At 36.1% G+C, this 15,272-nt stretch overlaps 1 protein-coding gene across 4 annotated transcripts in view; it reads right to left on the bottom strand.

The window, feature by feature from the left end:
• LOC106060842 (uncharacterized) overlaps positions 1–15,272 on the bottom strand; it is a 149,603-nt gene that overhangs the window by 47,991 nt on the left and 86,340 nt on the right. For all 4 annotated transcript variants that reach the window (XM_056037580.1, XM_056037577.1, XM_056037578.1 and 1 more), the window contains exons 5-6: positions 6,624–6,778; positions 5,335–5,448 (exon numbers count right to left, since the gene is read on the bottom strand). In XM_056037580.1, the coding sequence (XP_055893555.1) occupies positions 5,335–5,448; positions 6,624–6,778 (269 nt within the window). The remainder of the gene's footprint in view (positions 1–5,334; positions 5,449–6,623; positions 6,779–15,272) is intronic.

Here is a 15,272-nt window from a genome sequence, read left to right as displayed (position 1 = left end):
TGAAATGTCAAGCATATCCAATACTTCGTTCAAAGAGTTTCAGCAAGTCAAGTGTGTTTCATGAGTTACAATTTCTCGACATTATTATCAGTTCATTTACCAACGCTCTCTCAATAAAAGGTTAGTTCATGCTATGTATTTATTTAGGTGTTAATCTAGTATTTAAAGACCGCATCACAAACGAAGAGACGGGGGTTACTACAGCGATTGGACCCCACCATGACCTGCTAACTAGTGTAAAAAAAAAGCAAACTAAAGCTCTATGGCCATATTACATGGTCTTCGGGGCTCGCAAAGATCTTCCTTCAGGGAACAGTACCAGGAAAAAAGAAAAAAGGCAAAAAAAAAAGCAATGGGAAACAAAAAAATGGACGGGCCTGCCATTGAAAGAGGTTCTTTCCAAGGCAAAAGACAGATAGGAATGGAGAAAGACGGTTCACAAGTCTTGCTTGGTGCCTCAACTGCCCAACAGACTAAGGGATAGGTGATGGTGATTATATTTAAGTGTTCATGTAGTCATTGTGTTAATTAGATGTCAACTAAATGTTTGACTAATTTAGACATTCACTTTATTCTTTGATGTCTAATAGAAAGAGAGAGTTCTTATGTGAGTTTGTTCTAGCGTATGGGATAAGCAAACTGTCCCATAATGTTTCTAAGAACATTTTATTACCTTATGTTTTTAATAAGTTATGTTTTATTAAAGAAGATACATTTTAGGGAATTATAATCCAGTCTTATAAATATGCTTTTTATATATTAGGGTGCTGTAATGTTTCAAGATTATTTTGTAGCTTTATCCATTGACGTTTACCTGGACTGCCACTATACATACACACCACTCTTGGTGCTAGATCTACTTTGTTAGTATTTCTGAGTGGAGAAGTCCGAACCGAGGTTGCCATAACGGATAAGAAATATTTATGCTAGAAAATTCTTGAAAATATTAAAGACAGCCTATCTTATAGAGTATTTGAGCAGCAAAGTATAATCAACTATTACACCCGGACGTCAGTATATTTATTGGCTACAAAGTTTGTATTAGGAAACCAATTCCATTACATCAAACTAAAGAACCAATCTCATAGCCTCATACTGTCATACTATCAATCTGAAAAAAACATTCATTAAAAGGTCGAGGCTCCATCTTTCCACCTTACATGGACGCCAATTCCTGTACAAACTTTAAAAAAAAAAAGTCCAACTCTGTTGAAAGACATTACAAGGAATCTTCGTTTATCAGCCCCCTCCCTGTGGCCAGCTAATCCTGTTTTCTTGAAGGGAAGATACGTGTGTGTAAAAGAAACACACAATGATATTTGATTGCAGGGAAAGCCATGAGGTTAAACTGAAGGCGAGAGATATTTAGTTCAACTTCAAACAAATCTAGACATAGAGATACTGAAAAATAAATTTATCACTAGAAATACGTTTAGCGAAAAAAAAAAGGGAAATTTTAATGCAAAGTTTAGATCTATGTGCTTAAATATACAGAAATATTATCTATAAACAAGCAAAATATTAAAAAATCCTTTTTTAAAAAAAAACAAAGCTTATCTAAAGGGGAAGAACTCCGCCCTTAAAACTATATCTATCAATAATGTACAAGCTATTTCCCTTATTCGATATCAAACACTATAATTAATTACCAATAATTAATTGACTAATTTGATTCCTGTTTTGTTAGGTCCAATAAATAATTGTTTAAAGTATTAACTTGATCGGAGAATACGTGAAGGAGAAATAAGAGTTAACAATTATTCAAGGGGAACATACCCAACATATTTAGCCATATCTGTGAATACTGAAGAATTAGTCTCCTTGTTGGTATGAAACAAAATAACCATTTACCATTAATTAATTGTCTCATTGGCTACTTTCTTTTATTGACTCATGTCTTGTCTACGTCAATAAATAATTGTCCGAAGTTTCAACTTGATCCGAGAATTGGGTGTGGGAGAAATAACGTGTACACACTTTTTACCAGACAGACAGAGTGAGTTGATATAAGCTTTGTAAAAGAAAAAAAGCTTGACTTTAACTGTATGCAAACAAACGTGTGGTTTTAAATAGCTACACCACAAGACAAATACTTTGGAGACGTTGCCCCGCACGTAAAGACAGAAAAAGCTGTATATGCTTTGCAGTCAATCTATTTTGGTTTAGGATTTCTGAAGAAGTTTTCATATAGCCGACGTCTCAGCACTGCTTCCTATTCTTAGATCTGGGTATTACAGGGAAATGACCAGAACGTGCTTCCGCGTTTATTGTCTTGTGGCGCGAATATTTCAAGGATTATGGGATAACTTTTTTAACATTAGTATAGAATATAGCTTTCTATTTATACCTATAGATCTAGTACAAGGTTACTTATTTATACATTTATAGACAAATCGTAAGTTTAAACTCCTAGTGACGGTACTCAATGAATACATAATGAAGTTAAAATGACCATGTCTAGAGACATTTCAGTGTAAGCCCAAACACCAGTTTCAGTTCAGCTCTAGACAAAGTTACATTTATAACATGTCTACTTGTACACGCCTCTACACTTAAGGCCTTTATCTAGGCTTGAATAAAAAAAGAAAATAAAGTTTGAAGAAGAACGAGGTAACATCCTTTCAAAGAGCCAATGCAATCCATTATTGATTCAGTTTTTTTTTTTTTAATGATACCCATGCCCCCCATGCAGAGCGCAGTAGGTATCGATTTAAGCTTGACCCTCGACCCCACTCCATCCCCGCCCACCTACCCCTCCCCACACCGAATTTGTGTGTATCTTCGCTTACCCATCTCTCCCCCTCTCGAAATGTCAGATCGGTAAGAGACAAGTACCAAATTGAGAAAACATCAGTCAAGAGGCGAAATCAGGGGAGAGAGAGAGAGAGAGAGAGAGAGAGAGAGAGAAGAGGAAGAGAACGAACGAACAAAGTAAAGGAGAGAATGTGGGAGAGAAAAAAAAAGAGCGAAAAGACAAGAGAAAGTGAGGAAGGAAAAAGGAAGAACTTTGTCTATACACAGCGAGATAACGATAAAAAGATAGAAAGAAACGAAGAGATAAAATGATATATTTAAAAAAAAAAAAAAAAAGGTTTTGCCTGGCCATGTACATAGTAACACTTGTCTGGTAGAGCTAAGCTCCTTTATATCCCCCGTTTCTCTTCATTTTGAGTTCTAAAGTTGGCCTATGAAATGACCCTTCAGGGCGTGATGGGAATATGGTCAGACTTCTGTTCCACTTTCCCCCCACACAAAATGGTTTCAGATTGTTAACGTTCCCTTTGAATACATTGGATGTGAATTATTATTTGACAACGATCATTCCGAAACAGTTGGAAGGCGAATAGATAAAATATAAATGGAATGATATATATCCTTGGTCATAGTAAACATCAACGAAATGAATATACTGATTGACTAAAAAGTTAGAAATGAACAAGTCCAGAAAAGTACTAGATGCTAGACACAACATTAAAAAAGGGACATAATTTTGTAACATAAGACATTCCTTTACAAACGTATTTCTCTAAGTAAGAAACCAGAAGGCAGACACATATATGACACTGTTCATTTCACAAGCAAACATTCAATGGAAACATTGTATTTTAAACTTTGTCACATGTAAATTATGAGTGAGTCTGGTGTAAATGTACATTTTGTTTTATTCTAGTTACAATGTCTTGTTTGATGTAATGCACACATTGTAAGACAAATTTCCTTACGGACAATAATGACTTTAATTATTATTATTATAATTATAATAATTATTATTATAATTATCATTATAATATATATATATATATATATATATATATATTTATATATATATATATGCTTATGTTTGTAGCGTTATAAAACCTAATTCAACTAAATATTTCATTGCATAACATTTTTTTCAGATTACAAATTTAAATAAGCTAATATTCTATCATATGTGACTACTTCGAAGTTTTCACTTAATATATTTTAGTTCCTATTGGTACAATGAACCATCCTAATTACATTGTACACATACTGTCACACACACACACACACAGTGAAGTAGAGGACATATTCGTAGATTAGTGAAGAAACCAACCAACCGACCTATGAAACAGATTGGAAAAGGAAATAGCTACAAAGACTTGTGCACGAGCCCCCAGACCCACGATACAGCAACTCTGCCTATTTGTAAAACTCAAACATATTAAACTATCATCCTTCTATTGTTGTAAATCTTCTAGAGTGATACCTCTAGTCAACGAAGCTAGCGAGCTTCCTAGTTTTAAGCTACGGGGCTGTGGATGACAGTCTGGGCATTAGATATGGACGTTAGCAGGGAAAGTTAGAGTTTGGAATCAGCAGCCGCGGCGTCTATAGCTCTAAAAATAATAACCGTACTACAGACTTGAAAAGCCAGAACTGGCTGAAACAAGGTGGGTCATATTCCTGCAAACTATTATTTGGTTAGTTATAGAGACCTAATATTCTTTATATACAACTTGACCCACTGCGGGTTTTGACCGTAATAAGTACAATCAATAAAACATCTTCATATTTCGATTTGTGTGTGAATGTATGTGAACGGAAGCAATGACCGAGAATAACTTTAATAACCAAAGGTTGTCGTAACCCAAACTCACATAGAGAATAACTTTAATAACCAAAGGTTGTCGTAACCCAAACTCACATAGAGAATAACTTTAATAACCAAAGGTTGTCGTAACCCAAACTCACATAGAGAATAACTTTAATAACCAAAGGTTGTCGTGACCCAAACTCACATAGAGAATAACTTTAATAACCAAAGGTTGTCGTAACCCAAACTCACATAGACAATAACTTTAATAACCAAAGGTTGTCGTGACCCAAACTCACATAGACAATAACTTTAATAACCAAAGGTTGTCTTGACCCAAACTCACATATGGTTAACATCTCAATGGTCTGCAGGGTGGGTATGATTTCAAACAGTTCCACGTAAACAAACACTCCAGTACATACTCGGTTGTTTTAGACATCAAGTGAAATCTTGTTGATGTCTAAGAGCTGAGCCGAAGGCTCTTCGAGCTCTAAGTTTGAAAAAAACCCTGTTTGGACGCCAAACAGTAAAAAAAAAAACAACCTGTGTGAAATCTTGACACTTCAATAGTACAAATACTTCAGGCACAACCATAACATACTCTGGTGGTTTATTTTCACAACAGTTGTAGATTTAAAACGAAAGATAAAGACAATCAGAAGATCACGGCTTGTTGAAATGGGAACTAAAGACAAGTGTCATGTAAATAAATAATGGACGTATCTCAGCCAGTGTGTGTATACACCAGCTCAGACGGGCATTAACTGACTTACCTGAGTGACACTAGCACCGTTCACCAGAATGGCATCAGCGAACCTGACTTTGGATGGGTTGTTTTTTAACCTGGCTTTCTTGGCCGCCGTGAGTATGGCAGACTTTCTGTTGGACTGAGGGAGTAACAAGAAAAAAGAAAATAAAAAATTACTTTACAAAAATAAAGCTTATATTAAAAGTAGTTGTATCAATTAGTTTGGATCTGTCTTGTAATTAATTAAATTTGTAATAGATCTAGACTAACAATAATAAATTTGTGCGATTTTTTTTTTTACCAATTATTTTTGTTTAGCTCAATTTCATGCTTTTGGCTTTCAGAGTACGCAATGATCCTATCACGTCTAGACCAGTAAGAAAGGGATGGGGGAGAAAGAAGGGGTTATCTGCGTGATCGCTTTTTAAATGGATTTATTAAAAAAACAAAAACAATGAACGACCTGTATTCGAACTCTTGGGCTAAAGCCTCCTCAAGTCAATACACTAACCGCTGTGACAAGTAAGTACTTAGGGAAAAAAAGGTTTTATAGTTATCTATTGTTAATTTCAAACTTTTCTCTCCACAAAGTATAAAGGGGACTAATTCAACTTATACCACCTTAGCAGTCAAGCACAATTTCTTTTCCTTGTTCGAGATACTAAACAAAATAATTAATTACCAATAGTTAATTAACTAATTGGTTAATTTTTTTTCATTTATTCTTGTTTTGTCGGGTAAAATAAATAATTGTGCGAAATTTCAGCTTGATCCGAGATTGGGTGCTTACAAACATTTTAATGGACAGACAGAGTTGATATAAGCCGTGTAAAAAAGGAAATAATCTTTATGCAGTTAAACGAAAGGTCAGTTCAATGTTGACATTTGAATTTAATCTTTCGACTGAAACCAGCGTTTATCAAAGTTAGTAGCACCCGGCCCTAAGTTTGTAAGTGTTTAATGTTATTGTCTGGTATGTACAAACTGCTCAGAGTCTCACTAAGAAATTCAAGGCTTGTTTAGCAGTTGAATCACTTCATTGTCATTTCGATACTTAATTACAAAATGTAACAAAAATGCAAACGAGATAGCACCAGGTGGTTGCCAAAGTATAACCATTAATAATAACCACGTTGAATATTTTTTAAGGTACCATTTTCAAAGTAATACCTTAAATACGCTTAAAAACGTGAATAATGCAAGTAATCAGAAGATTGTTTCACTTTTGCAAAACAGGTCTTCTGCTAACATGATAACACTATACGAAAGTGATGGTCTGGCTATCAGTACGTCTGTTTCTCTAGAGCTACTCACATTGTCTGAATACGGCTGGCATACAGTGAGGACGATGGACTGACGACATGACCGGACCAGTTCTATGACTTTTTCCCTGGGAGCTCGTCTCACTTCTTCCCCGTTGATCTTCAGGATGAGGTCGCCTGGTAACAGCTTGTCAACACTGGGCCCACCTGAAACAAATTCAATTGATACTAGTAGTGCTTTCAAGAAAAGTTAATATAGTCTTCAGTCATACATTGTATGTTCAACTAGCACACTTATCTATAGTTGGCCTCCTTCAGTCGTAGGATGGCTATGGTCATACATTGTATGTTCAACTAGCACACTTATCTATAGTTGGCCTCCTAGAGTCGTAGGATGGCTATGGTCATACATTGTATGTTCAACTAGCACACTTATCTATAGTTGGCCTCCTAGAGTCGTAGAACGGCTATGGTCATACATTGTATGTTCAACTAGCACACTTATCTATAGTTGGCCTCCTTCAGTCGTAGGATGGCTATGGTCATACATTGTATGTTCAACTAGCACACTTATCTATAGTTGGCCTCCTTCAGTCGTAGGATGGCTATGGTCATACATTGTATGTTCAACTAGCACACTTATCTATAGTTGGCCTCCTTCAGTCGTAGGATGGCTATGGTCATACATTGTATGTTCAACTAGCACACTTATCTATAGTTGGCCTCCTTCAGTCGTAGGATGGCTATGGTCATACATTGTATGTTCAACTAGCACACTTATCTATAGTTGGCCTCCTTCAGTCGTAGGATGGCTATGGTCATACATTGTATGTTCAACTAGCACACTTATCTATAGTTGGCCTCCTTCAGTCGTAGGATGGCTATGGTCATACATTGTATGTTCAACTAGCACACTTATCTATAGTTGGCCTCCTAGAGTCGTAGGATGGCTATGGTCATCTCGAAGAACACTTTTTCATGTGCCTGTGGAGCCTATTTTGGAGAGACACTCCCGTACGCATGTATCGCGGGTTAAGGTAGCTTTCGCCTTGGTGGTAGAGGAGCCGGCCATTTTTAATTTTGGCACGCTTTTCTTCCAGAGCTAAGGCCCATGTTTTCTCGCTGTGCCTAGCTTTCTTGATCACCATCTTTAGTGCGGTCTAGGGCCATGTCCTCTCAATGGTCAGTATTAATATTCACTGCTTTGAGGGCCCGCTTTATTACATTCAAGTAACGGAGGTAGGGGGTGACTAGTTTTTCTTGAGCCAGTCGCGATTTGCCCGTAAAGAATGACTTTCGGGATGCGGTTGTCCTGCATCCGGCGTATATGAACAAGCCAGCGCAGCCGTCTATTGTCTAAGGAACTAAATGGGAGGGAGGAAGAAGGAAGATGTGTGAATGTGAATGTTACCGTGATCGCTTTTTAAATGCATAAAAAAACGTTTTCGCTCAGGGCTCCAGCCTCTTCAAGGAGACTAATTCAACATACAACATAACGAATATCAAGTACGATTTCTTTCCCTTGTTCGATACCAAACAAAATAAATAATTACCAATAGTTAATTAACTAATTAGTTAATTTTTTTGAAAATTGACTCTTGTTTTTTTCAGCTACGAGAAATAATTGTGCAAAATTTCAGCTTGATCTGGGAATGGGTGAGGGAGAAAACACGAGTATATCAAATTTTTTACTAGACAGACAGACATACAGAATGAGTTGATGAATAATTGTGCAAAGTATCAACTTGATCCAAGACTGGGAAGTGAGAGAAATAACGCGCACAATATTTGTACCAGATAGACAGACAGTTGATGTAAGCTTTGTAATACAAATCCACGTTTTAATAATACAAGAAAAAGTGCACTTGTACATTTAATCGTATCGTCCTTCTTTTTTTTTAAATATTTAATATGTACATTTTAGTTTAAAAAATGTATAATGTTGGACTTGTGGCGTGTAAGGCCCTGGGTTGACCCACTGTCGTACATCCGGATCTGCATTTCTATATTAGGAGCACGCTACAGGAAGACCCTTCTTAACCATGACAGTGTTGCAAACCGTAAGATTTAAAGTCTTGTCTCGGTAAAAAGGCAAGAGTTCAAACATAAATGTATATATACATACGTATATATACATATATATACGAATAATACATAAAAAAAAGTAGAAGTAGCTGGCCCTCGAAACTTGGCTATTTGTTTTTATTTCTATTTTGAGGGGACTCTCTCTTGCGGAGTCGCCGGGGCACTGCCCCCCCCCCCCTAGACACTAAGAGGAGTTGAATTGAAAGGAATCAAAAAGCCAAAGACTTTCTCTGATAAATATTTGAAATAATATAAACGTATGTAATATTAAAAGTGGAAATATCACTAATCAATACCGAAAGTGGAAAGAGCTATCGTTTGTGTCCATGAGATAAACTGATTCTGGTCCATCTTTTACCCCGAAAACAATTTTAAAACCATTTTAGTTTCTATAATTTGAATATCAGGAAATATCGTAATGCGGGAAACTATATAAAATTGGGAATTTTCTGGGGGGCATGTAAAAAAAGTTTTTATGTTGTTTTGAAAATGTTGCTTCTAGTATAAAATCAACAAAACCAACACAGTTATGTCCCTTTTGCAAAATATTGTCTCCCTTGCAATGAAATTGTAACTTCGTTATTCAAATATCCTCCCCCCCTTTTTTTTTTCCTACTTTAAACGTGGCTTCAAAAGAAGGAGACAAAACAACGACAACCCACACACTATCTTTAGTTTTACATTTAAATTAAACGACTGATGCTGTCAATTTCAGAAGTCCAGACAGTAATCTGGGTCAGATAGTTTCTTGACTTCGCTGAGGGCTCCTGTCAGTTACGTCGAAGACAGGCAGAGTACTTCAGTAATTGTAGAGAAATATGAACGTCCCTCCGAAGTCGTTGGCCTTAATGACACTCTTTAAGTTATTTGTCACTATGCCAATAAAGAAAAAAATAATTCCACGTCACATATTTTGAAAGGACCCCCACCAGAGCAACCACATTTACGTCAAGAAGCCAAAGTCTGAAATCAAGAAGTTCCAGCTTTCCAGCGGACTTTTTAAATTGCCAGCGCAGACTTGACACCTCCCTGGTGAAAAGTATGTCTAATGTCCTTAAGACCCGCGTCAAGTAACGTCAGTTATTAAGCCCTTTTAATTAAAACCTTTTAGAGCTTATTCAGAATGGAGGTTTATTCCGTGACTCGCCAATGTCCAGTTCAATGTCCAGTTCTATTAAGCTGACGACTGGCTCATTTCGGACAGTCTTTTATCCTCATGTGAATAACGTGGAGCGGGGACCAGGTCAGAATCTGATCTCACGATAGCCACAAAGTGACCAACTTAATAGTGTCAACTGGGGGGGGGGGAGAGGTCTACACGTTTTATTAACAGTCAAGGAAAGGGGGCGGGTACGAAGGAGAGATTAAAATCGCGGGACTGAGGATTTTCCAAGACACTCCTGGCAGTAAGAGTAGCAATAACACAACGGCTGTGTACGACATTGAACCGAACAGAAAGCTTTAGTTTCCCATCCAAATATTAGAATTTCCTAGACAGAGGTTGAGGACATTTGGTGGATGAAAAACACAAGGAACTGGAAAACAAGCAAAATATTTTTAAAAATCTATCTAAAGAGGAAGAACTTTCTCTTTAAAATTATATCTACCAATAATGTAAAAGTGATTTCCCTTATTCGATATCAAACAAAATATTTAATTACCAATGATTAGTTGACTAATTGAGTATTTTTGTTAATTGATTCATGTTTCGTTAGGTATAATAAATAAATGTTTAAAGCAGTGATGCTCAACCTAATTCGACCTGCGGGCCATTTTAACTTTCGAAACGCGTGTCGCGGGCCACATCAACAAAAAGGTACGAAAAATGAAATCAAAATTCACCTGAAACTATTTGAAACTATTGCTTCTGGTACTTACATTTATTAATGGGATAGTTAAAGTATATAATTTTTTAAGCGTCTTAAAATGGTTTCATTTCTCTACTTAAAATGTGAGCAACATTTTAGCCACCTTTACCACCAACTTATTTTCTTGTCTCTTTTCGGCAAATATTCTCATCGATCCTCCAATCTCTAAGGCGTAGCTTAACCAATTATAAGACGCGGCTCAAACCAAGAAGGCCTTCATATTTGTTTTATAATACCGCTGTGCATGTTGTTTTTTTCTCTTTGAAACATCCAGGCTGTTGTGACACGGTAACTAGGTGTGGTCAACCGTGACACACGGTCAAGTGTTGGGTATCGGAGAGTTAGGGGACTTGCGGGAAGTGACGAGTGTGTTGAAAATATTCAGAAGGAAGTCATCTATTGGAGTTGGTTATCTGTAGATAATGTTAGCCTTGTAAATAGGTTATGTTTGAATGCTTCACAATAAAAGGCAGTTTATACTTAAAACGGAATTGTTTCTTCACAACGGGCGACCCCGACGAGATTTCTTTACAAAACAAATATGTTGGCTTATTATCATGTTACACAAAAAAAGATCCATTCCCTTTTCCTGGTAGATTCTACATTCAGAGTTCCATTTCATAAACTCATAATCGCACACTCGTTAAAGGTCATGGTATCAATCCATCAGAGAAAAGTGAGGGCCCCAACGAAGGTAAAAATACATATACAACTATTTTAAGGGGGGAAGATTATCTACTTTTTGTGCCGACGTTTCGGCGGGCCGGATAGAACCACATCGCGGGCCGGTTCTGGCCCGCGGGCCGTACTTTGGGCATCACTGGTTTAAAGTATCAACTTGATCGGAAAATATGTGAGGGAGAAATAGCGTTAGTAATTATATAAGGGGACTAAACTCACAAATTTAGCCATATCTGTGAATACTGAAGTAATCGTCCCCCATGTCGCTGTTACACAAACTAATGAATTACCAGTAATAAATTGTCTTATTGGTTCCTTTATGTTTTATAGCTTCATAAAGTTTCAACTTGATCCGAGTCTGGGTGTGGGAGAAAAAACGTGTGCACACTTTCTACCAGACAGAGTTGATATAAGCTTTGTAGAAAAGGGTGTGTGTGTGTTTCTGTGTTAAAAACACAAGGCTGTTAGTGCTTCCTTAAAACGTGTTACCGATGTAAAGAAACGTACAGAATGTACATGTAAACAAGGTTACAAAGACAGTTCGTGTGGAAACACAAACTCAAAATCGGCCCCCGAAGTGGTCCACCTAGGCAGATAAAAAGGCAGGTATCAATATTTTCAGAAAGAACATCAGAATTAAATTCTATCAAAGACAAATGACAGAGAAGAATGGAGAAAGAAGGTTGACGGATCTTGTGTGGTGCCCCAGCGGCCCAGCAGACCAAAGGATAGGTGAAAGTGAATTTGAAGTTAAATGCGAACCTGGCCTAACTGGTGTCTTATAATGAATATCTAATTGATCTAATTGTTTTGTAAAGGGTCAATCTCTTATTCTAATCCTAAAAAAATATAAATTCGTGCAAAAAAAAAATTTCCTTGCGTTAAGTATGTCATGGCTGCGAAGTGGCACTGTAGTTCACGCGATAATATGAAAACCTAATTATTAGTTGTTGTTTAAATTATGTCCAACTTATATGCATACTAAATAGATTTTTTTTCTCTTAAAAAAAAGTAAACATTTTTGGGGGGCAAATAAAATAGTTAGTAGGACAGAACTTACATGGGTTTACTATAAAATTGATGGCTATCTCCCTTACTAAAGAGACTATTAATAGTAAATAAATGTAAAAGTGGTGTATTTTTATGAAAAAACTGCTTGCATAAGTGATTTAAAAAATTATTTTTTTCGCTTTTAGAAAAGAAAAAATTAGCGTTGTATCAGAACTTTGAATGGGTTAAAATATTATGATGTCGGATGTTCACTATCTTTTCTAGTTTACGAGATCTAAACGGGACGGACGGACAGACATTTCACACAAAACTAATCGCGTCTTTTCCCCTTTTGGGGGCCGCTAAAAAAAGAGAGATTGCTATTTTTATAAATTAATGCCCCCAATGATTTTCTAAACTTTATTTATTACCTACAAACATGAAGTACGTAACTTATTTTAATTGATTCAAAAATGTTCCAAGATTTAAAAGAATGAGCCCTACGTTGTGCAAGCGTTGAGATTGGAATCCTTTTTGATATTTTGATGGATCAATTATTTATAACTTTATGTTGTCAATTCCAGTCTGGATGAACACGTTGCACATTAGATTTCGTGAAACAGTCACAAGATAAATATAAACAGAAACTCGAAGAATACTTTTAATCAGTGCTTTTTTTTTGTAAAATAAATAGGTGCTGGTACTCAGTGATGGACTGCCTAACTTTTAACTACTAATAAATTAATATTAAACGTTAAAATACAGGAAAAGTAATATTTTTCCCCACACTGAAAAAGGTGCCGGTACACCGTACCGGTGCGTACATCATAAAAAAAGCACTGCTTTTAATATAATTTTATTGTGCAGTATAACTTACGCTGATCAATATTTTTTAAACTGACACTGGTGTCACATTACAGACAGTTTACATTGTATAGGACGAAAAATGTCTTTAAAGATAAACAGATTTTATTATAATTAAATGTATTCATTTGCATGCAGCATCTATAACAAAGAAAATGAGTCTCACTTTGTACTAGTTTAGATGTCTAAATCGTGATATAAAAATGTAAGGTTAATGTAGAAAAATCTCGATTTTTTTTGCAATTTAAATTTCTGCTTTAACAAATATAGTTGAAAAAAATCAATTCTGGTATCATTTTGTTATTTCAAACAGTAGTTCAATGAATGACATTGGTCCGTGTTTTATACTTTGGACTATAACAGGAATATAATTAAATGAAAACAGGACTTAAACAGCGCCTTGTTCTTAACTCGATTTGAAAGCTTATTAACAAAATGTAAAACTAACTCTAAGAGGACTACATCTGTTCCAATGATCTAAGTGGTACGGCTGAGGCAGAAGATGAATAGGACAATCGATGTTAACAAGGTATTTAACCAATAAGGCAGCTCCACCATTCAGGACAGGCAACTGACTGATAGGGAATTCGATCTCGGGCAGGGCAATAACAATGTGACGTTGATGTGATCAGGCTAAGTGGGAGAGAATAAACAGGCGACAGGAAACATGAAGGAAATGACTAAACAAGCTCGGAAATAAGATTGACCCACACAAAATAAAAAGATGCTTGAACTACTGTAAGGGGCTGTTTATACATAAGTAATGTAATAAATATAATGTTTTATATATATATATATATATATATATATATATATATATATATATATATATATATATATATCGCATTAGTTTACAGGGCTTAATAGAGAACATTTCAGCTATGGAAAGACTGAAGTCAGTATATGTTAACCATATAAACAACCTAGTTAACTCTTTGCAGAAGTGGTAGAGATTTTGACATGAACCTCTCCATGAACCTGTAAGTCATGACAGTTATTCATATTTAATTAAACCAATCAAACAAACTATTAGATCAATTTGAAAGTGATGTATTCTGTAGATGTATGCAAAGCTGAAAAGCCAGGCTCGTGCTACTAGTTCCCCTTTCAACCCTCGAGGTCAGATGATGTATAGGTCATATGTTACTGTGGCCCACGTCATGTGGCCAACACAATGACCCACCGCCTCTACTTTTACCCTTTTACTTTTTTTTTTAATGTCAGGTACCCATTACAGGACTCAGATGTGCCCAAAGATCCCAAAATTTAAAAAAAATCTTCGCCAGGGTTCGAACCCGGGTCCCCTGGTTCGAAAGTCAAGCACTTTATCGCTCAGTCACCACACCTCCCTCGTTCTGCTACTGCTGGGTATATATAAAGTGTTGACATAATGCTACTTCAAAATGACGAAATAAGCAAAACTCGCGTCATAATATGAACAACAGATCTAGTTCGATTAGGATCCGGGTTTTCATCTTTTAATAATGAATCGTGATCCTCAATAACTTTTTTTGAAAAAGACACACTTGTCTACTTTTGTCATCCAGATCGTGCCCATGCTTCTACTCGTTAATGCCAGAATAAATATTTTTGTAAGTTTCTGTTAATATCCAACTTTTATTTTTTCAACAGCACATCTTAAGTTACTATTCCCTGGTTCTATGAGATAATATTACAATTCTTATCCCGTGGTGGGCTGTGGACACTAATCTAATTAAGAAATATCAAGTGAAGCCAGCGGCCACACAGAGTTGTTAGCTAAATGGAACACATGTCAAGAAGACAATAGGTCATTGAGAGATATAACCACCGAGTGGGTGAGTAGCCCCTGGAAGTCCCTGACATTTGCATTGCCTTTTAGACACGGACAGAAACAAAGGTCAACACCCAAAGAAAATGGTGGTTTGGTTTTATAAATCAATTGAATTTTTTTTTTAGGAATTCGGAAACATTTATCGAGGATTCGAAATAAATAATATCTGGATGTTTTGCCTTCAAAAAGATAGCGGCAGTCTATTTCAATACAAAGAGTCTACCTAAACAAACAGTATTCTGGAACTTTTAATCCCTAAAGATGAGGACACCCTATTTTACTGATACATTTGATACATTGACATTATATCAGTTCAAGTAAGCGATGGGCTTGTGTAATGTGAATAGTCTCAAATGAAACAGGAGAAACACCGTACTCAAATGAAACAGGACAAATGCAC

This window comes from Biomphalaria glabrata, chromosome 8 (assembly GCF_947242115.1).
Source record: "Biomphalaria glabrata chromosome 8, xgBioGlab47.1, whole genome shotgun sequence".
NCBI classification, from domain to species: domain Eukaryota; kingdom Metazoa; phylum Mollusca; class Gastropoda; family Planorbidae; genus Biomphalaria; species Biomphalaria glabrata.
This window is presented reverse-complemented; position numbering and strand designations above follow the sequence as displayed.